The sequence below is a fragment of the Hyla sarda genome, chromosome 7 (genome assembly GCF_029499605.1).
Source record: "Hyla sarda isolate aHylSar1 chromosome 7, aHylSar1.hap1, whole genome shotgun sequence".
NCBI lineage: Eukaryota > Metazoa > Chordata > Amphibia > Anura > Hylidae > Hyla > Hyla sarda.
Genome location: NC_079195.1, coordinates 208592516 through 208616612, shown reverse-complemented (window position 1 = coordinate 208616612; position 24097 = coordinate 208592516). Strand labels below are relative to the sequence as shown.

Genomic DNA, 24097 nt, shown 5'->3' with positions numbered 1-24097 from the left:
AATAGAGCCAAGTTGTAATACCACACACAACCTGAAGACTGGTGGGGAGCTGTTTTTTTTTTTTTCCACTGAATGATTTAAAGGAGTGTTTTTCAACCAGGGTGCCTCCAGCTGTTGCAAAACTACATCTACCAGCATGCCCTTGGCCTTTGGCTGTCCGGTCATGTTGGGAGTTGTAGTTTTGCAACAGCTGGAGGCACCCCGGATGGAAAACACTGATATCACAGACTTGGAATAGGGAAATTTTTGTTATTCCAACAATACCCTGTCTATGCCAAGTCTTGAATTTGGGTGGAGCGGCTGTTTTTACAAACTATGTTAATACATTGAGAAGTTTGGGGATCTCCGAGAGGCAATGCTCTGCGGGAAGCTGCTGCTCTGAGGGCGGGGGGGGGGGGGGGGAGGTTGTGGTACAGAAAATCCCTGGAAACATGTAATGAAAAGCTGCAAGAAAAAAAGCTTCTCAAGCACTAATCGATAACCGAGCGGTGAGAATGTGCTGAGTCTAATGCAACTAAAACAGCCTTATTATTAACAGACTGTACGGTCCCAGCAAAACATTGACCCATCACCTACCTGAACTGCGAGCCTTCAACTGTAGCAAAACTACAGCTCCCAGCATGCCCGGACAGCCGTTGGCTGTCCGGGCATGCTGGGAGTTGTAGTTTTGCAACAGCTGGAGGGCCACAGTTTGGATCCAGCTGTATACACAAAACGATCGGAGATTTTAATTAATACCATTTGCAAAATTGCGTCATTTTTATTTCAGATGTATTGGAGTAATAAAAAAAATGTAAAAAAAAAATTTCTAATGTAGAAAATATTAAATGAGTCCAGACAGGTTGGAAAGCTTTGTTTCACACTTACATTCGTGGGTGATGTAGTGGTCCAGTGCCCTTGCTGTCCTGTCAGGCAGCCTCCATTCAGTGTCCCTTGGGCCCCTTGTACTTGTTTATCCCCTGTATATTTGTTTTGCTATGTATTATAATATATAATGTGTTGTTGCTTTAAGAAATGTACCATGTGATATGTCATGTGATTTTTACCCAGGAGGTACCAGTGACCAGGTGATCCCAAGGGTGATTTATGGGTTCCCTACTAGTCTCCCCCATATAAGTCCTGGGTGGAGCTAGCTCTCTCTCTTGTTGCTGAGGTCCAGTGTAGTCAAGTCAAGTCTAGGTGTGTGTCCAGAGTCATTGGAGGCCTCAAGTCAAGTCTGCAGCCACAGTCAATTGCAAGCAAGCTACAGTCATAGCTTTGTCTGTCGTTAGTCAAGTCAGTCCCTGTCAGTAACTGTCAAGTCAGTGTGGCCTGCATTAAATTGTCCAGTCCTACTACAAGTCCCAGCAATCCCTCAAGGTCTCTGAGTCACTGGTCACCTCCTTGGACCCTGGCTGAACTGTTTAGACTGTTCCATCTGTCTACCCACAGTAAAGCTACCGTTATCCATGACTTGGCATTGGAATCATTATTGCCCCCGTGCCTAGCCCAGGATCTAGCAGTATACCTTCGGGTGGTATCGAGGATAAACCACGCCCTCGCGTCATGAATACAAGGGGTTAGTTCCATCTGCCCCTAGGGTAACAACATCTGCCCTCATCACACCCCGTTACCACAGTGTAAAACATTTTTATTAAAATACTTTTATAATTAACAAGTTTAAAGGATAATAACGGCTTTCTAATTACTATATCTTCTTATTGACTGCTGAAAGCCTGAGTGACCGGGTTAAAGGTTGTGCAATCTTTCAGTTTTGTTCTTTGTATTCCCTTTATATCTTGCTGCAATTTTTTTTATACTGTCATGGTAAGTAAAGCATGGAGACGTTATAATCACATAGGGGTGGTGAGTACGTTATCGTGGACTTCAATCGGGTTGTCGTAGGCGTGTTCATGTTCGCTGGATCTGAAATAAGAACAGTAGTAACAATAGCTGAGAATGGAGTGTCCTATTTATTACTTATGGAAAAGTAAGAGATTAGTTACTATTAAGCATGGTAACGGCAACATAGAAGCCAAAAATCCTTGTCTCATGTGTGGGAGATCAGCTTGGCAAAGTGTTTGTTTTGTCAATGCAGAGAGAAGGGGTAAGTCGCTACCAGAAACCTCTTGTTGCCACTTATCTCTCCAAGAACAAAAGAATTGGGCAGTCAAAATCCAAATGCCCGATCCTTCTGTCCCCAACATCATTTGATGGAGTGAGTTAGGTGGCCCCAATATACATTATATTATAGTCCTGCTGAAATCAGATTTGGATGACTTTTTCTAACGAGTATTGGGGTTGGGCCTAAAGAGGTTGTCCGGTTTTGTGAAACTTAGCCCCTTTCCACAGCATAGGACATCCCCCTCCCTCCCTTCCTAGATCTCGAGAATGGGGCCTGTCTCACCTTGCTCCAGCCCCCCACCGGAACATTGCTGCAGCCGATGATTTCAAGAGCGGGCCTTCACAGCCAAGCCCAGTTCGGCCGCTAAAGTGCTCCAAGGTAAGAGATGGGCCCCCTTCTGGGGGGATCCCACCGGACAGACCCCCACAATCAGACACTTACCCCTATCCTGTGGGTAGGGGATATGTTTTACATAAATGGACAACTCCTGTCACGCCCCCTCCCATAGACTTGCATTGAGGGGGCGGAGAGCTCACAAAGGTGGGTGCGGAATGACAGATTGCAAGGGTCCCCAGCGGCGGGGATGCCAACATGGTGAGAGTTTTGAAACAGTATTCATATTATTTAGCGCATCATGATAGAAAACACATGATTTAACACATTGTTAACCAATGGCAGGCGTTCACACCAGTCATAGGAGGGTATTCATGAAAAATGTGGACCTGCACCATATTTATTACATGGTGCATTACATGTGATAAATATAGTGCCGAGCACTTTTTGTTACTTCGGTGCACCACTTTGTATGTTGGCCCCTCTGTGACTTTTTGTGTGACTTTTTGTACTATGCCACAAAATGTGCAACTTTTGAGTAATGTTGTCCACAGACAGTTCATAAGCCAAGTCAGGGCTGTTTTTTGCCCCAGTTAGGCTGGGTTCACACTACGTTTGTAGTGTACGGGTGCTGGATCTGGCCGGAACCCCATTCATTTCAATGAGCCGACCGGAGCCAAATGCTGACTCCGGTCGGCTAATTTTTGCCTCGTATACGGTTTTCCCACCGGACCTAAAACCGTGGTATAGGGGGAAAAAATGTGCCAACCGGAGTCAGCATTTAACACCGGTTGGCTCACTGAAATGAATGGGGTTCTGGCCGGATCCAGCTGGGGAACGGGAGCGGACGGTTTTCACTCCTCCCAACCAGTGTGAACCGGCCTTTAGGGCAGTTGCGCCAAAAGATGCACCTAACTAAAAAGTTGCACATCATACATTCCTGACCGCTGCATGATATCAACTGAAATCACCACTTGGTATGTTCCTTTTGAAAAACCTTCTAAATTAAAAGTCGCAAAACTTTGGCACAAAAAGTCATTGTGTAAAGAGCACGAAAAAAAAAAAGGGTAAAACATCCCCCCAATAGTCATTAATTTATCATGCAATAATAAGATCCGTCAACAGGAGCTTGACTGTAGGCAGTAGTGTTGAGCGGCATAGGCCATATTCGAATTCGCGAATATTGGCGAATATATGGACGAATATTCGTCATATATTCGCTAAATTCGCGAATTCATAATATTCGCGAAAATCCGCGTATGCGAAAATTAACATATGCGAAAATTAGCATATGCGAAAATTCGCACGCCAATCTCACACAGTAGTATTAGAACCTTCTTTACACCACACAAGCTGGAAGCAGAGAGGGATGATCACTGTGATGTGTACTGTGAAAAAAAAATTAAAAAAAAAACGAATATTCGTAATTACGAATATATAGTGCAATATTCGCGAATAAAATTCGCATTGCGAATATTCATGAGCAACACTAGTAGGCAGCAACAGATGGTTCTGTTTCCTACACTTCAAGACTTAAAGGGATACTCCCATGGAAAGGTTTTTTTTTTTTTTTTTTTTTTTTTAAATCAACTGGTACCAGAAAGTTAAACAGATTTGTAAATTACTTCTATTTAAAAATCTTAATCCTTCCAGTACTTTTTAGGCTGTATACTACAGAGGAAATGCTTATCTTTTTAGATTTTTCTGATGTCATGACCACAGTGCTCTCTGCTGACCTCTGCTGTCCATTTTAGGAACTGTCCAGAGCAGCATATGTTTGCTATGAGGATTTTCTCCTGCTCTGGACAGTTCTTAAAATGGTCAGCAGAGAGCACTGTGGTCGTGACAGAAGAGAAATCTAAAAAGAGAAGCATTTCCTACATAGTACATAGCCCCTAAAAAGTACTGGAAGGATTAACATTTTTTAATAGAAGTAATATACAAATCAATTTAATTTTCTGGCACCAGTTGATAAAAAAAAAAAATAAAAAAGTTTTCCACGGGAGTACCCCTTTAAAATAAGACAAATTAATTGAAAGATACATCCCAAAATAGCTTGATCCCACATTCTGTACACACCATGCCCCTTATGGGCAGCAGCTATTTAGATGGACCTGACCTAGGCTTGGAGACTTGTATTTGGTGACACGATATATATCCATCCATACCTGTAGTGACCAAAGGTACCATTGGGAACCGAGGCATCTTCAAAGGCTTTAGATCCTTCCGTAGGGTCTGACTCTATATTAGATCTGGAAGAAATTAAAATAAAATTATAACAAAGAGACATAAATAACAAATATAAATTAATCAACTTGAGTCAAGCATAAAAAAAAATCTTATGTATATGAACACAGGCCAAAAGTACTGGATGTAATAAAGAAGCTAACCTAATATAACCTTTGGTTCTTTGGGTGGTAAGTGGTAGTAAGTCACTAGATACGTGGGGTACTTTCCTATTGAAATAAACATGCACGCTCAGCCAGTTCTAGCATGCATTTTTATGGTAGAATCAGGGAAAGCTTTAGTTGGTCAAACGACAATTTGCCCATAGAAAGGCATTACTGGACAGTGATTCACTATTGGGGATGTGGTGACCCAGTACGGGAGGTGTTACTCCGTGCTCCTGCTGTCCTGTCAGGCAGCCTCCTTCAGTGTCCCCAAGGCCCCCCTGCACTTGTTTCCCCATTGTAAATATGTTTTACCATCTAAAGTGATATAAAATGTAATGTTGCTTTAAGAGTTATACCATGTGATATGTCATGTGATTGCTACCCATGAGGTATCAGTGACCAGGTGATCCCAAGAGTGACCTATGGGCTCCCTGCTAGTCTACCCCATATAAACCCTGGGTGGAGCTTCTCTCTCTTTCCTTACAAGTCTTTGCTGAGGTCCAGTGCAGTCCTGTCTAGTGTGTGTGTCCAGAGTGTTGGAGACTAGTGTTGCTCGCGAATATTCGCAATTCGAATTTTATTCGCGAATATCGCATATTCGCGAATTCGCGAATATTCGCGAATATAGAGCTATATATTCGTAATTACGAATATTCGTTTTTTTTTTTTTTTTTTTTACAGTACACATCACAGTGATCACCCCTCTCTGCTTCCAGCTTATGTGGTGTAAGAAGGCTCTAATACTACTGTGTGAGACTGGTGCGCGACTTTTCGCATATGCGTAAATTTGCATATGCTAATTTTCGCATGTGCGAATTTTCGCTTATGCTAATTTTTGTATGTGCAAATTTTCACATATGTTAATTTTCGCACACGCGAATATGCGCATATGCGAAAATAAAACGAGAATATTACGAATATGCGAATATTCGCGAATATTCGTCCATATATTCGCGAATATTCGCGAATTCGAATATGGCCTATGCCGCTCAACACTATTGGAGACCTCAAAGTCCAGTCCTGCAGCCACCATCAAGTCAAGTAAGATAAAGTCACAGCTTTATGAGTCAAGTCGAGTCAGTCCTTGTCATCTGTCAGGTCAGCGTGGTCTGCATTCAATTGTCCAGTCCTACTACAAGTCCCAGCAAGCCCTTAAGGTCTCTGCATCACTGGTCACCTCCTTGGGCCCTGGCTGAACTGTATAGACTTTACCACCTGTCTACCCTCAGTAAAGCTACCATTGTCCGTAACTTGGCGTTGGAGTCTTTATTGCCCCCGTGCCTAGCCCAGGATCCAGTGGTATACCTTCAGGTGGTTTTAGGCTAAACCACGCCCTGGCATCACGAATACAAGGGGTTAATGCCATCTGCCTCTAGGGTAACAACATCTGCCCTCATCACACCCCGCTACTAGAGATGAGCGAACTTACAGTAAATTCGATTCGTCACGAACTTCTTGGCTCGGCAGTTGATGACTTTTCCTGCATAAATTAGTTCAGCTTTCCGGTGCTCCGGTGGGCTGGAAAAGGTGGATACAGTCCTAGGAGACTCTTTCCTAGGAATGTATCTACCTTTTCCAGCCCACCGCGGAGCACCTGAAGGCTGAACTAATTTACGCAGGAAAAGTCATCAACTGCCGAGCCGAGAAGTTTGTGATGAATCGAATTTACTGTAAGTTTGCTCATCTCTACCCGCTACCACAGGGAGATTTATCAAAACCTGTGTAGAGGAAAAGTTGCCCAGTTGCCCATAGCAACCAATCAGCTCGCTTCTTTCATTTTTAACAAGTCCTCTGCAAAATGAAACAAGCGATCTGATTGGTTGCTATGGGCAACTGGGCAAGTTTTCCTCTGCACGGTTTTTGATAAATCTCCATATGTCCATGAGTAGACCCAGCAATTGATTATGGCTATGAAGTAGATATAACTGACCTGTAGTTAGGTAAAGAGGTTTTACAACCATAAGACCTTCTGATATATCAGTGTTTCCCAACCAGGGTGCCTCCAGCTGTTGTAAAACTACAACTCCCAGCATGCCTGGACAGCCAAAGGCTGTCCAGGCATGCTGGGAGTTGTAGTTTTGCAACAGCTGGAGGCACCCTGGTTGGGAAACACTGTTATATATACATAAAAAATGTCACAGGATAATATTAGGCCTCTCCCCACACACCTTGACCAAGCAATGGAAATTGGTCTTGTTTTTGGAGGTCACCATTCATGTTAGATGGGAGTTATAGTAACCTGGTAGTAGTTATATTCCTCAGATATATACATATTAGAGATGAGCGAACTTACAGTAAATCCGATTCGTCACAAACTTCTCGGCTCGGCAGTTGATGACTTTTCCTGCATGAATTAGTTCAGCCTTCAGGTGCTCCGGTGGGCTGGAAAAGGTGGATACAGTCCTAGGAAAGAGTCTCCTAAGACTGTATCCACCTTTTCCAGCCCACCGGAGCACCTGAAAGCTGAACACATTTCTGCAGGAAAAGTCATCAACTGCCGAGCTGAGAAGTTCGTGACGAATCGAATTTACTGTAAGTTCGCTCATCTCTAATACAGATCACCATGGAAGGAAGCCTGTGGGGGTCAAATCCAAGGTTTTCAATTATACTAAATAACAGGTTCCAGAGTTTTTCATTGCACCTTCTAAATAAACTCAGATTAAATGTAAATTCCCCTTAAATCTTTATTTGCACAATCTGAATTGTCATTGGCAGGAAAGTCCAGTATATCCCATACAATGTACAGGAAATACAGCAGGGCTTCCAATCACTTCCTGAACGTAAACTTTACATATTTCATCAGTGACTCAGTTGTTCTAGATCCCTGGTTAAAGGGGTACTCCACTGGAAAAAAAAATTTTTAAATCAACCGGTGCCAGAAAGTGAAACAGATTTGTAAAATTACTTCTATTTAAAAATCTTAACTCTTCCCTTACTTATTAGCTGCTGTATACTACAGAGGAAGTTCATTTCTTTTGGAATTTCCTTTTTGCCTGACCACAAGTGCTCTCTGCTGACACCTCTGTCCATGTCAGGAACTGTCCAGAGTAGGCGCAAATCCCCATAGCAAACCTATCCTGCTCTGGACAGTTCCTGACATGGACAGAGGTGTCAGCAGAGAGCACTTGTGGTCAGGCAAAAAGGAAATTCAAAAAGAAAAGAACTTCCTGTTGAGCATACAGCAGCTGATTAGTACTGGAAGGATTACGATTTTTTTTATAGAAGTAATTCACAAATCTGTTTAACTTTCTTGCACCAGTTGATAAAAAATGAAAAAATAAAAAATAAAATGTTTTCCAGTGGAGTACCCCTTTAAGTTCTAGCTGGGTTCATGCTAACATAGATGGAAGCTGAAGCTTTTTGGGTCCTAGTGTCTTCTTCTAGGCAGGAGATAGAGTGTCTGTCGCACCTAGGCTCTGACTATATTACAGTGTTTCCCGACCATTGTGCATCCAGCATTTTCAAAACTACAACTCCCAGCATGCCTGGAGAGACAAAGGCTGATCTGGGCTGTATATTGATATATACGGCCCAGATATGTAAAGTCAATGGGCGGTCCACAAGTGGTTCAAGAGACACATAAAGGGGTACTCCAGAGGGGGGAAAAACTTTTCAAATCAACTGGTACCAGAAAGTTATACAGATTGGTAAATTACGTCTTTATAAAAATCTTAATTCTTCTAGTACTTTTCAGCTGCTGTGTGCTCCAGAAGAAGTTGTGTAGTTCTTTCCAGTGACACCTCTGTCCATGTCAGGAACTGTCCAGGGCAGAAAAGGTTTGCTATAAGGATTTGCTCCTACTCTGGACAGTTCCTGACATGGACAGAGGTGTCAGCAGAGAGCACTGTGGTCAGACTGGAAAGAACTACACAACTTCCTCTGGAGCATACAGCAGCTTATAAGTACTGGAAGGATTAAGATTTTTAATAAAAGTAATTTACATTTCTGTTTAACATTTTGGTGCCAGTTGATTTGGAAAAATGTTTTTACCTCTTTAAGTAAAACACCAGGAAGTAATACCACAGTGTCTACCTCCTAAAAGAAAAACATTTTCTAAATTATTCTTAGAAGCATTTAGTTGATCTCCCTTTCCTTCCACAGGTATGATCAGTAGGTTGGAGGATAGCTTTGATAATACCTGGGCGCACAAGTCTGGACTGCATTTTATTTCGGCGGAGACTAAAGCTGCCCATACATTTCACACATCCATCATCTAAACGCTCATGCAGCTGACTGCTATCTTTCCTTATCTGCTAATGCATGCTGAGCCTGGCTAATGGGGAGGAAGTTGCTGACAGACTCATCTGAGTGGATTTTGCATGCTGGGAGTTGTAGTTTTGCAGCAGCTTGAGGCGACCTGGTTGGGAAACACTCATCTGATGTGTCTGCCAGCTTAAAGGGGTTATCCAGGAATAGAAAAACAGAGCTAATTTCTTTCAAAAACAGCTCCACGTCTGTCCTCAGTTTGTGTTTGCTATTATAACTTGGCTCCATTCTCTTCAATGGAACTGAGCTGCAGAACCACACCCAACCTGAAGACAGAAGGGGAGCGTTTTTTTTTGTTTGTTTTTAAAGAAATTTGCTCTGTTTTTCTATTCCTGGATAACCCCTTTAAGTAAGATGAAGCCACACACCCCATTAGCTGAGACCCACTCTCCTAATATTAACCCCTTAAGGACTCAGGGTTTTTCCATTTTGGCACTTTCATTTTTTCCTCCTTACCTTTTAAAAATCATAACCCTTTCAATTTTCCACCTAAAAATCCATATTATGGCTTATTTTTTGCGTCGCCAATTCTACTTTGCAGTGACATTAGTCATTTTACCCAAAAATGCACGGCGAAACAGAAAAAAAAATCATTGTGCGACAAAATAAAAAAAAAAACGCCATTTTGTAACTTTTGGGGGCTTCCATTTCTACGCAGTGCATATTTCGGTAAAAATTACACCTTATCATTATTCTGTAGGTCCATACGGTTAAAATGATCCCCTACTTATATAGGTTTGATTTTGTCGCACTTCTGGAAAAAATCATAACTACATGCAGGAAAATTTATACGTTTAAAAATGTCATCTTCTGACCCCTATAGCTTTTTTATTTTTCCATGTACAGGGCGGTATGAGGACTAATTTTTTGCGCCGTGATCTGAAGTTTTTATCGGTATGATTTTTGTTTTGATCGGACTTTTTGATCACTTTTTATTCATTTTTTTAATGGTATGAAAAGTGACCAAAATACGCTTTTTTGGACTTTGGAATTTTTTTGCGCGTACGCCATTGACCGTGCGGTTTAATTAATGATATATTTTTATAGTTCGGACATTTACGCACGCGGCGATACCACATATGTTTATTTTATTTTTTTTTACACTGTTTTATTTTTTTTATGGGAAAAGGGGGGTGATTCAAACTTTTATTAGGGAAGGGGTTAAATGACCTTTATTAACACTTTTTTTTAACATTTTTTTTTGCAGTGTTATAGGTCCCATAGGGACCTATAACACTGCACACACTGATCTCTTATACTGATCACTGGCGTGTATTAACACGCCTGTGATCAGCATTATCGGCGCTTGACTGCTCCTGCCTGGATCTCAGGCACGGAGCAGTCATTCGTCGATCGGACACCGAGGAGGCAGGTAAGGGCCCTCCCGGTGTCCGATCAGCTGTTCGGGACGCCGCGATTTCACCACCGCAGTCCCGAACAGCCCGACTGAGCAGCCGGGTCAATTTCAGTTTCACTTTAGAAGCGGCGGTCAGCTTTGACCGTCGCTTCTAAAGGGTTAATACCGCACATCGCCGCGATCGGCGATGTGTGGTATTAGCCGCGGGTCCCGGCCGTTGATGAGCGCCGGGACCGAAGCGATATGATGTAGGATCGCGGCGCGATCCCGCTTCATATCGCGGGAGCCGGCGCAGGACGTAAATATACGTCCTGCGTCGTTAAGGGGTTAAAGGGGTACTCCGCCCCTAGACATCTTATCCCCTATAGAAAGGATAGGGGATAAGATGTCTGATCGTGGGAGTCCCGACGTTGGGGACCCCCACGATCTCGACTGCGGCACCCCAGACATCCGGTGCATGGAACGAACTTCGCTCCGTGCTGGATGAGTGGCGATGTGGGGTGGAGGCTCGTGACATCACAGTCACGCCAACGCCCCCTCAATGCAAGTCTATGGGAGGGGGCGTGGCCATCACACCCCCTCCCATAGACTTGCATTGAGTGGGCGTGGCTGTAAAAGTCACGAGCGGGGCATGACTGTGATGTCACAAACCTCCGGCGCTGCACCCGACACTCGAAACGAATGCTGGGTGCAGCATGGAGATCGCGTGGGTCCCCAGCAGCAGGACCTCCGAGATCAGACATCTTATCCCCTATCCTTTGGATAGGGGATAAGATGTATAAAGCCAGAATACCCCTTTAAGCCTTTTTGTTATAATGCTAAATAGACTCAAAAGCCCAGGGGGGCATTCCAAAGCTCAGCAAGAGTCCAACCCATGTTCTCTTTACTACCATCCCCTGGGTCTCTTGGATCCTTTTGATAGGGGTTAAGATATCTGGGGCGGAGCACCCCTTTAAGGCCAAACATGGAGAGCACCAGGAATAGGACCCCTGCCATTTTTAACTGGTTTTCTTCACAATACCAAACAGTCTTGCAGACAAGTGTTTACCATCTTGTATTTTGATATGTCGTATTTATAGGTTTAGCGTCTCTTTAAACACCATGATGATATTAGTAGGAAGAGTAAAGGGTGTGACCATCCCATGTCTATGATACCGCCAAGACCCAGTTATGGTTGGCACTTGAATTATTGTATGAGTATTATGTGAATGAATATTATACAGGTAAGTGAACAAAGGCAACAGGTGATACCTGGGAGGAGTATTGTAATGCAGCACTACACATGTACGCTGGCACACCTCTCATTATGCAACATAGGGACGTGTTCAGACATTTGTCTTAAAGATGTTTATCTGGTCATTGTGTTCAGCGACCTACATTATTAATAATAGAGATATAATGCATATATATATATATATATATATATATATATATATATATGGTGGCCCAGTACAGGAGATGCACACCTGTACCCTTGCTTCCCTGTCAGGCAGACTCCATTCCTTGATCCCTGGGCCTCCCCTTGTACCTGTGTCTCATGTATGATCTTAAGTGTTCTATGTTATGTAGTGTAATATACATATATTGTTATATGCCTTTAAATAATGTTGCTATGTGTTGTAACCAAGGTAGGTATTAGTGACCATGTGACCTACAGGGTGACCTATGGGACTCCGGAGTCTCCCCCATATAAGCCCTGATTTGAGCTAGCTCAGTCTCTTATGCTCTTATCTACTGAGTGCAGTGAGGTCAAGTCCTGAGAGAATGTGTGGTGTCCTAGGAAGGCCCAAAGTCTTCCACGGATCCACAAGTCTACTACCCCACAGGTGAAAGTCAAAACCTGGTAAGCTACAAACGGGGTGAAGTCAGTCTAGTCAAATCAGTCAAGATCAGTCTGTATACAGCCAGCGTGGGCCTACAGAAAATTGTCCAAATCCACTAAAAGTCCCAGCGAGCCCTAAGGTCTCTGAAGTCACTGGTCACCTTCTTGGAACTTACTGATCTGTCAAGACTATTCTATCTGTCTACCTCAGTAAAGCTGCCGTTGTTCTGTAACTTGGCGTCGGAGTCATTATTTCCCCCGTGCCTAGCCCAGGATCAAGCGGTATACCTTCGGGTGGTGAAGAGGTTAAACCACGCTCTGGCATCACAAACACAAGGGGTTAATGCCATCTGCCTCTAGGGTAATAAAATCTGCCCTCATCACACCCTCACCACAAATATATATAATGTACGGACAGTCCAGATCTGCAAAACATGTCAATAGCTGAAAGTACGGACCAATCAGAATGGGCATTTGACTGGTGTAACACCTGTAGCCAAGTGGAATGCTGGGAAAGGTCAGAGACAACAGTAAAATAAAAAGACTTGCACTGCAGCACTTCCAGGTCCTGTGTATGCACATGGGACAAAGTGGTGCACGGAGGTCATAGAAGCGTATTACACAGTATTATAACTTGACTTCATGCGCCAAAATATTGAGACAATTTTACCCAAGAAAACAAGGGTAAAATGCTTCATAAATACCCCCCAAAGTTTTTATGAAAACACAGCGCTTAGTAAATCTTCCCCGGTGTGTACCAACCCTTAGTGTTAAACATTTACACAACTTACTTGGATTTCTTCTTCATAACTGTGTTGGCCACGTAGATAACGAGGACAAGGAAAAGGAAAACGGTCATAGCGATTAGACCCGTGCCCCATTGAGGAATCTTTCTGACCTCTTTCCCGGCATCTACAATTAAACAGTGAGAATTTAAGCGTTCGTTTAATAAACTGTTAGAAACAGAGGAGCAACATGAAACCATGATTAAGGGTGCAGTTTAAGCAGCAGAAACATTTTAGTGGGGTACACAATGTTTAGATATAAAAAAAAGATATCCATTTTTTCCTGCAAACGTCTTCCCTAGATCAGTTCCTCTTTTACGACTTTTGTACCTTGAAACTCACTGACCCCCCGGCCCAGCCAACTATCACATCCATAGCACTGATCTCCTATGGGACATTGAGACCCTTTGTACCCCCTCAGACTCCAGGTCCTAGGTGCCATCGTAACCTCCATCTATGCACCATAGCATTGATGGCATCCATTGTTTCCTTTCATTATGCCATTATTGGGGGGGGTGCTTCTCTATATTTTTTTAATTGTCTGTATAACATTAGCGCTCTGGCCAGACATGCTGGTTGTGAGCGCTCTCTTGACGTGTCCCCGTCCCCTGGGGCACGTGCACTGGAGCTTTAAGATTTAAAGGTCCAGTTCGCTCGTTGATAAATTCCTCCACCCTCCTCACTTCCCTGCCGGATCTTTGTTGCCTTGTGCCTGAGAGAAAGCATTTCTGAGAGTTGCCGTGCCGTGTATCTGATCCTTTGCTCTGTGGCCTGACTTTGCTCCTCTTTCGCCTGCCTACTGACCTCCTGCTACGTCCTGACTACGCTATTGTGCCCTGACCTTCTGCTATCCTGACTATGAGCTGCCTTATCCCTCTTGTGCCACGCATCTCCTCAGCCGCCTGTGTGGTGGAGCCGCATCAGGGGTAGTGACCTGGGTACCGCCTGCCGCAGAAAGTCCATCCTGCTTTGTGGCGGGCTCTGGTGAAAACCAGCGGCACCTTAGACTCCGCTCCCTTGTACGGTCCGAGTCATCTGCCACACAGGTCCAGCGGATCCACATCCACCGGTGTTCCTGTCTTCTGAAACATGAGTGTTACAGTCTGATTAAGAAAGGGCCCTAATACAATGGACAGAATGGTTATTGGCTACAAGCAGCGTCTTTTTCTCTGCTGGACCTGGCATGTCCTTGCATTGCAAAGACAGACATTTTTAATGAGAAAGGTGCAATGCCTGATTTCCCCTGTGGGAGTGCTGCAGAGTAATTACACGTTTTCTACCATCTTCTACCATTACTCCTGTGAATTTGAAACACAAATGGATTTACCACTATCTAAGCATTGCATGGAAATGGGACCCTCTGAATGTGAAATTAAGTTCATGGCATTGGATAATGTACCGGCCCTATGAGAGGGGGTGACAGGTTAGCTATACTTAGAAAACGTGAATTGTGGTGGATATATACGAGTTAAATACTCTCCGCCCTAACGGGCTCAATGTAGAATTTAATATGGTTTAATGGTGTTGTGTAATTATTTCCCTTGAATACGCTGGAAATGTTCTGTGGATGTCATGTACAGTAAAGAATTGATACACATACAGTATGTAGATTTATGCGTATATGTATATTAATATTATTTTTCTTTTTTTAGATCTTGAAGCAAGAGAAGGTCATGGGAGGATAGGACGCTACCCGCTCTGTTGCTTTGCTTGTTTATATATATTATTATTTCATTAATAAAACTATTGGTTATTTGTAAATCTATCACTATTAATAGTAATTCTGGAGGGGTTATTCACATGATTCATTTGGGTTATCGTTGTTGAAGCGCAGGGAGTGGTTGGACCCAGTTCATTGGAGGACACAAATATTCCGCTTAGTTTTTATTCATTTTTTCTATTTTTTATTTCTATAATTTTTTTATTTCTTCATTATTATTATTTTTTTCTATTTTATTATCATTTTTTTTTTGTTACAAGATATTTGTATTAATTTTTTTGCTATGATTTATTAATTAAAACATTTTCTCATTTTTTTTTCTTTTTACTTGTTTATTATTTTAATGTCTTTATATAATTTTGCACGTACATGTATGGCTTTAAAGCCTAATGCAGAGTTTTGCACTGCTGAATAATCTTGATAGGTGCTGGGTGTTGGAGGTTGGGGATGTCCGAGACCTTACGGTCGTGGACATTCTTGCCCCCGAAGACGCTAGTCCCCCTGATCTGTATATGTGGGGCAGGGAGGGGCTAGATGTCCCTCAGCCCTACGGGGATCTACACTAAACTATGAAGTTCCTCCTATACCCTTTCATTGGGAGTCCATAGTGATAAGTAACTACATTTATTTGATGTTTTACCTGGTTCATTTTATATTTTCATTTATTTATTTTTCGTATTTTCTATTTCTATAATTTCATGATTTTTATATAATTATTATTATTTTTTTCTTTTTTTAAGAACAGATGCGGAGCACTCACCAGGTTGTTGAAACAGAAACTTATTTTTTCACATAAATAGTGGAAACGGGTTCACATGCAGGGGAGTGAGATGGAATACATAGCGGGGTATTCAAGCTGGCGACGGATCATTTGCGCGCCTCGTCAGGCCGGTGCTGATGAAGCGCCTCGGCGCGCAAATGGTCCATCGCCAGCTTGAATACCCCCGCATGTATTCCATCTCACTCCCCTGCATGTGAACTTGTTTCCACTATTTATGTGAAAAAAAGAAGTTTCTGTTTCAACAACCTAGTGAGTGCCCCGCATCTGTTCTTAAATATATCTTCAACTGTACTTCTTTGCATAGTGTGTTTAGCACCAGACGGACTGCAGGTGTGACTTCTAGTAGAGATGAGCGAACCTACAGTAAATTCGATTCGTCACGAACTTCTCGGCTCGGCAGTTGATGACTTTTCCTGCATAAATTAGTTCAGCTTTCCGGTGCTCCGGTGGGCTGGAAAAGGTGGATACAGTCCTAGGAAAGAGTCTCCTAGGACTGTATCCACCTTTTCCAGCCCACTGGAGCACCGGAAAGCTGAACTAATTTATGCAGGAAAAGTCAGCAACCGCTGAGCCGAGAAGTTCGTGACGAATCGAATTTACTATAAGTTCGCTCATCTCTAACTTCTAGGGAATATGCAAGACCTTTGGGAAAGTGCCTTGTTCTGAACAGCAGCAGGTGGCTGGTGCCGAGACCACTATTTTCTTTTTGTTTTATAATTTTTTTATTGTTTATTTTTTACATTTTTTTTCACTTTCTATTTTTATGTTTAAATTTTTTTAATGTTTATTTATTTTTTTATTAACATATTTTTTTATTTTATCTATGTAAATTTTTTTTTCCATTTTTCTAGATATTTATATGATTGTCCTCTACTTGGGCCCAGCTACCTTGCCATTTGTCAGTTCACGGTTAATATATACGTGTTTTGAATACCGCACTGGTGTGAATGGCACAGCCAAATGTAAACTGTACTGGTTTCAGTCTGAATTTGTAACGTCAGCGGTTACCTGGATACCAGATCAGGTGGTCATGGGGAGGGTCACGTGGTCGCGGCTCCCGTGTTTCCTCGCATTCGTGCGAGTGATATCACGTGGTGTGCCGTTGTCACGTGATGCTCTGTGGCCATGTGACTGGGCCCATGTGACCGCTGGATTTTTATCGTGCAGGCGCAGTGAAAATTAAACCACGCTAATGGCGCCATGCTTGTCATACAGGGCGGGTTAAAGCTTCTCGCCTACAATGTTTGCACATTTAATCATGCACTTTATGTATTTCATGTGCAATCTATTAATGAATTGTTTTATATTATTAACTGTTATTGCGAAAATATTAGAGTTGTGATTTAAGCACCATTTGTAACACTTGAGCACTATGTAAGCACTTTATTATACATGACACTGATAATGTACCGTATGTATTTATATAACACCACAATGTAATATTTGATACAGTTTTTATGTAATTGTGTGATTAAAGGGGTACTCCAGTGGAAAACTTTTTTTTTATTTTATTTTTTTAAATCAACTGGTGAAATAAAGTTAAACAGATTTGTAAATTACTTCTATTAAAAAATCTTAATCCTTTCAGTACTCATTAGCTGCTGAATACTACAGAGGAAATTATTTTCTTTTTGGAACACAGAGCTCTCTGCTGACATCATGACCACAGTGCTCTCTGCCGACATCTCTGTCCATTTTAGGAACTGTCCAGAGTAGGAGAAAATCCCCATAGAAAACACATGCTGCTCTGGACATTTCCTAAAATTGACAGAGATGTCAGCAGAGAGCACTGTGTTCGTGAGGTCAAAAAGAAAATAATTTCCTCTGTAGTATTTAGCAGCTAATAAGTACCGGAAGGATTAAGATTTCTTAATAGAAGTAATTTACAAATCTGTTTAACTTTCTGGCACCAGTTGATTTAAAAAAAAAAAAAAGTTTTACACCGGAGTACCCCTTTAAGTATATCTATATATATATATATATATATATATATATATATATATATATATATCCCTTAATATGTGTGTATCACTAAGCTTGAAAATGGCTCCAGAAACGTTGCTTTACAGAGAGATGAGAAAATAAGTACACTTCGGTTTATTGGTGTGCTGCATCCTTGCGGTATACATATATATATATATATATATATATATATATATATATATATATATAGTGTGCAGTGTTGATAGCCATCAGAGTTAAAGGGGTACTCCACTGGCCAGCATTTGGGAGTAAATGTTCTGAACGCTGTTTTCGCACTGCAGGGGTCGGCCACACCCCTTGTGAAGTCATGGTCACGCCCCCTCAATGCAAGTCAATGGGAGAGGGCGTGACGGCAGTCACGCCCTCTCCCATTGACTTGCATTGAGGGGGCATGACCATGACGTCACGAGGGGCGTGGCCGACCCCCACAGCTCGAAAACAGCGTTCAGAACAATTACTCCCGAATGCTGGCCAGTGGAGTACCCCTTTAAGTCACCTTCTTGTGCCAAGCAGGTGCACACAACCTGAATAATCAGTCCATTGCTAACATCCACCGGCGAGGGGTTTGTGCAATCCACCATTGTGCTGTGATGGTGCGGACTTAGAATACGAGCCTAGATGACTGGGATCTGAGGTAACTTAGATCAGTGTTTCCCAACCAGTGTGCCTCCAGCTGTTGCAAAACTACAACTGGGTATGCTGGGAGTTGTCGTTTTTTTTTGTTTTTTTTGCAACAGCTGGAGGCACTCTGGTTAGGAAACACCGCTGTATAAGGTTTCTACCTATTGTGACATAGACCTCACAATTGTTTTCTTTTCTTTTACTTCTAGTAAGGATGAAGAAAAGTTTGGGCAGTGCCATTCGCTGTTTATTGGACGGTAACCCAGACGCCCTCTGAAGTGCCCGCTGAACCTACTTGAGGAAAGTGCAAAAACAATGAAGTGTTTGTCTACCCTATTACACAATGACAGGTTGCGCGCCGGGCTAACAGCAGGTGATTCATGTGCTTGTGTAAATGTCTCTACCCCTAGTTATTTTGCAAGTCACAATTTGCAACAAAAAAAAAATAAAAATGTCCCTTAAAATAAATCAAGACAAAAATATACACAGTGACGCAGAAGTGGAGAAAATAGAAAGTGGCAGCGGCCCCAAGATTCCTGGCACAGATATATACGGAGCTGTTTGTATGTATAAGTCTCTTTGCTATCGGCAACCTTTTCCCAGACAGACAGCTCCCTGTGTATATACAAAACCAACCTAGTGGAGCAACCCCCCCCAATTATATGTCTTAAAGGGGTACTCCAGTGGAAAACTTTTCTTTTAATCAACTGGTGCCAGAAAGTGAAACAGATTTGTAAATTACTTCTATTAAAAAATCTTAATCCTTCCAGGACTTATTAGCTGCTGAATACTACATATTTTGAACACAGAGCTCTCTGCGGACATCATGAGCATAGTGCTCTCTGCTGACATCTCTGTCCATTTAAGGTACTGTCCAGAGCAGCATATGTTTGCTATGGGCCAGGGGTGTGGAGCAATCGGCACTGTATGAAACCAAGAGCTTGTAGCTCAGCAGCGGGTGCTCTGCCTCTCAGGTCTTGACCCCCAAACCAGGATAAATCCAGTAAACAAGTGAAGAAGCGGCACTCCAAAATCCTTTAGGTTGTATTTATTCACCCATCAGGTGCAAAAGTGCGACGTTTCAGCCTCACAATGAGGCTTTTCTCAAGCAATTACAATGTGTTCCATCACTTCCTTTTGTATCAAGAAACAGTGTGACATCACTATCTCATTAACATAGCATAACAAACTACATCAAGGTGCACATATATATCATCAATAGTAGTATATCTCAATCTGTGTATACCAAGTGTCCAGTGATAACATAAACCATCACATCCCAATATACATTAACCCCTTAAGGACTCAGCCCATTTTGGCCTTAAGGACTCAGACAATTTAATTTTTACGTTTTCATTTTTTCCTCCTCGCCTTCTAAAAATCATAACTCTTTTATATTTTCATCCACAGACTAGTATGAGGGCTTGTTTTTTGCGCGACCAGTTGTCCTTTGTAATGACATCACTCATTATATCATAAAATGTATGTTGCAACCAAAAAACACTATTTTTGTGGGGAAATTAAAACGAAAAACGCAATTTTGCTAATTTTGGAAGGTTTTGTTTTCACGCCGTACAATTTATGGTAAAAATGACATGTGTTCTTTATTCTGAGGGTCAATACTATTAAAATGATACCCATTATTATATACTTTTATATTATTGTTGCGCTTAAAAAAAATCACAAACTTTTAAACCAAATTAGTACGTTTATAATCCCTTTATTTTGATGACCTCTAACTTTTTTATTTTTCCGTATAAGTGGCGGTATGTGGGCTCATTTTTTGCGCCATGATCTGTACTTTTTTTTGATACCACATTTGCATATAAAAAACTTTTAATACATTTTTAATAATTTTTTTTTAATAAAATGTATTAAAAAAGTAGGAATTTTTGACTTTTTCTATTTTTTTTCGTTCACGCCGTTCCCCGTACGGGATCATTAACATTTTATTTTAATAGTTCGAACATTTACGCACGTGGCGATACCAAATATGTCTATAAAAAATGTTTTTTACGCTTTTTGGGGGTAAAATAGGAAAAAATGGATATTTTACTTTTTTATTGGGGGAGGGGATTTTTCACTTTTTTTTAACTTTTACTTTTATATTTTTTTACTTTTTTTTTTTACACTTGAATAGTCCCCATAGGGGACTATTCATAGCAATACCATGATTGCTAATACTGATCTGTTCTATGTATAGGACATAGAACAGATCAGTATTATCGGTCATCTCCTGCTCTGGTCTGCTCGATCTCAGACCAGAGCAGGAGACGCCGGGAGCCACACGGAGGAAGGAGAGGGGACCTCCGTGCGGCGTTATGAATGATCGGATCCCCGCAGCAGCGCTGCGGGCGATCCGATCGTTCATTTAAATGGCAAACTGCCGCAGATGCCGGGATCTGTATTGATCCCGGCACCTGAGGGGTTAATGGCGGATGCCCGCGAGATCGCGGGCGTCGGCCATTGCCGGCGGGTCCCTGGCTGCGATCAGCAGCCGGGATCAGCCGCGCATGACACGGGCATCGCTCCGATGCCCGCGGTTATGCTTAGGACGTAAATGTACGTCCTGGTGCGTTAAGTACCACCTCACCAGGACGTACATTTACGTCCTGCGTCCTTAAGGGGTTAAACACCATTGTACACAGTTTATACAAAATCTTTACATAGTTTCACCTCAGTGGGCCGTCCTTGTGCTGCTCACCTCCGCCCCCACTGTCATGTGTCCATGAAATCATCTGTTTGTAAACAGATCGACTGCGCAGACACGGAAATGCCGTTCCACGTCACATCAGACTCGTTCCAGCACCCCATTATAGTTAAGCAGCGCATGCGCAGGCACGGAATGCTGGGACGAGTCTGATGTGACGTGGAACGGCATTTCCGTGTCTGCGCAGTCGATCTGTTTACAAACAGATGATTTCATGGACACATGACAGCGGAGGCGGGCAGCCCGCATACTTAAAGGAGTAGTCCAGTGGTGACCCAGTGGTGAACAACTTATCCCCTAACCTAAGGATAGGGGATAAGTTGCAGATCGCGGGGGGTCCGACCGCTGGGGCCCCCTGCGATCTCCTGTTTGGAGCCCCGACAGCCCGCGGGAAGGGGGCGTGTCGACCTTAGAAGCGGCGGCCAACACGCCCCCTCAATACAACTCTATGGCAGAGCCGAGGGGCTGCCTTCCGCAATCTCCGGCTCTGCCATAGAGATGTATTGAGGGGGCGTGTCGGCCGCCGCTTCGTGCGGAGGTCGACACCCGCTATCTGGCCGGAGAGCCTGGCCCCCGTACAGAGAGATCGCAGGGGGCCCCAGCGGTCGGACCCCCCGCGATCTCAAACTTATCCCCTATCCTTAGGATAGGGGCTAAGTTTTTCACCACTGGACTACCCCTTTAACTGTTTTGCTTCATTAAAACTGGGGGACATGGGACCTATGTTCTTATGTTTGGTGGGGGCTCTAGCAGTCAGACCCCGACCGATCAGTTACAATCTAATAAAGTGTTTTCCAACTAGTGTACCTCCAGCCTTTGCAAGACTACAACTCCAGAAAAAACTTCCTAAAAAATGCACCATTTGCCGCATGGTGTTTTGTGCGCAAAAAAAAAAAAAAATGCAGTGTCCAAATGTTAGCATCGAGTCGATAGGCAATTATGAAACGCCAAACCCACTTGGCTCTTTTTTCCTCTCTTTTTTTTCTGCTCTTTATCGGCTTTTTTCGGCTCAATGGCATTTTTTTAAAATCGCAGCATTCTGGGACTATAAAGTTTTTTTTTTTCTGAGAATCTTGGTGTTTGGCATCTTCTTTGGTGCTTTTTTTTCCCACCCCCCCAATTCTTTAAAGGAAATCCATGAATAACATGATTTGTCATGAGAAAAACATAGGTGGAAAAACACCGAAAGGAAAAAAACACCTAAACTAAAAAAAAATAAATAAATAAATAAATAAACACCAAAAAATACAGCATCTTGGGAGGGAGTGAAAAATGAGGGGGCAGTTTTTTTTTTCTGTGGCATTTTTTCTTTTCTCTGGCCAAAATAAGAAAAAAAAAAACACCAAAAATACGTTATGTGAAAACTTTGCCCAACAGAGGTTTTCCAGTCACAGAGAGCTCCTTTAAGGTACGTTAACACATACAGGATCCTGCACACTTTGATGCGCAATTTGTAACTGCAGTTTAGAAGTTGTGTTCAGTCATTCAGTTTACATTGAAATCTGCAGCAGAAAATCCTGCGCAGAAAATCAGCGTACGTGTGAACGTACCCTAATGGTCTATTCACACGTACAGTATTCTGCGCAGATTTGATGCGCAGGATTTCAAGCTGTGTTCAGTCATTCAGTTTACTTTGAGATCTGCAGCAGAAAATCCTGCGCATCAAATCTGCGCAGAATACTGTACGTGTGAATAGACCCTTAAAGGGGTATTCCAGGGGGAAAACATTTTTTTCCAATCAACTGGTGCCAGAAAGTTATACAGAATTGTAAATGACTTCGATATAAAAATCTTAATCCATCCAGTACTTATCAGATTGTGTATGCACCAGAGGAAGTTGTGTAGTTCTTTCCAGGCTGACCACAGTGCTTTCTGCTGACACCTCTGTCCCATCAGGAACTGTCCAGAGCAGGAGAGGTTTGCTATGGGCATTTGGACAATTCCTGACCCAGACAGAGGTGGCAGCAGAGAGCACTGAGATCAGACTGGAAAGAACTATTCAACTTTCTCTAGGGGAATACAGCAGCCGATAAGTACCGGAAGGATTAAGATTTTGAAATAGAAGTAATTTACAAATCTGTGTAACTTTCGGGCACCAGTTGATTTGAAAAAAAAATTTTTAAAGCTTTTAGCTGACAACACTTTTGTAAAATGTGTATGGGCATCTTCTGCCAATGACCCCCAATACAACAACCTACCTGACTGGCAGGAAACTGGTCCTAGAGAGAGGAGAAGCAGCAAGGGGATGAGCTGCAGGTAGAACATGGTCGCAGAGATTCCCTCCAGATGTCTCTTGTGTGGATCCTGGAAATGAAATGAGATCTCACCGATCCGGAGGAAGAGGAAGAATTCCAGAGCGGTTAATGCTCAACCTGACAGGTATTTGGAAACACCTCTGCACTTTGGGAGGGACCTGGCCCCGGTCACAGGAGCTAATTCATCACTTGGTTAAATATCCTGGTAAAAATAAGTGGAGTCAGATAGTTCTCTCTGCCAGCTAGGGGTCACGTGGGTAAATAGGTAATCCGATGGATTTATAGAAAGAATAGAGATAATCCACACAAAAGCATAGTAACCTTACTGTATATAATGCAAAACAATGTAAATAAGTGAAGTTAGAGTAAAACAGTAAAAAAAAATGGATCCTACACTCGTGTTTCCCAACCAGGGTGCCTCCAGCTGTTGCAAAGCTACAACTCCCAGCATGCCCGGACAGCCGAAGGCTGTCCGGGCATGCTGGGAGTTGTAGTTTTGCAACAGCTGGAAGCACCCTGGTTGGGAAACACTGCTTTAGATGGTGGATATTAAGAGGAAAGCGTTTATATATGTTACTCACTAGGTCATGCAGATGTTTTACATGTCTTTTTTTATGTGTCTAGCTTCTGTATTTGCCTCACAAATCCCTCTGTTCTGCTGCTCACTCATTCTGACATCCACTACTCAGGAAGGGGCGTGTCCTAGGCAAGCACTGAGCCCGCCCTCACTCCCCATTCATTCGCATTCTCCCTGAGTCTGCTGTGCTGTGCTGGGTCTCTTCATCCAAGCACTGCAGGCTGATCTGTAAACTCCTCCTCTCTGTTTCATGCTGCAGTCTGATAGACAGGACAGGAGTGAGCAAAGAGGAGTGCTAGTCCCGCCCTCACTTCCTGGACTTTGTCCCAGTTTGTGATTCAGCTAGGACAAAGATGATGCTGCAGCCGGACAGGATTATGTTCTGGATGG

At 42.7% G+C, this 24097-nt stretch overlaps 1 protein-coding gene across 1 annotated transcript; it reads right to left on the bottom strand.

The window, feature by feature from the left end:
* Positions 1–746: 746 nt before the first annotated feature.
* On the bottom strand, positions 747–23295 carry PDZK1IP1 (PDZK1 interacting protein 1). The gene is made up of 4 exons (XM_056532487.1): positions 23074–23295; positions 13067–13187; positions 4606–4689; positions 747–1905 (listed from the first exon to the last, which is right to left on the bottom strand). Exons 1-4 carry the CDS (start codon positions 23138–23140, stop codon positions 1833–1835), a joined length of 345 nt encoding a protein of 114 aa, XP_056388462.1. The 5' UTR covers positions 23141–23295; the 3' UTR covers positions 747–1832.
* Positions 23296–24097: the final 802 nt, after the last annotated feature.

Coding starts and splice junctions, on each gene's coding strand:
- PDZK1IP1 (XM_056532487.1), bottom strand. CDS start 23,140: ATGTTCTACCTGCAGCTCATCCCCTTGCTGCTTCTCCTCTCTCTAGGA. Junction 13,188..23,073: donor ACCAGTTTCCTGCCAGTCAG/GTAGGTTGTTGT, acceptor GTTTAATTGTAG/ATGCCGGGAAAGAGGTCAGA. Junction 1,906..4,605: donor GGTACCTTTGGTCACTACAG/GTATGGATGGAT, acceptor TTCTTATTTCAG/ATCCAGCGAACATGAACACG.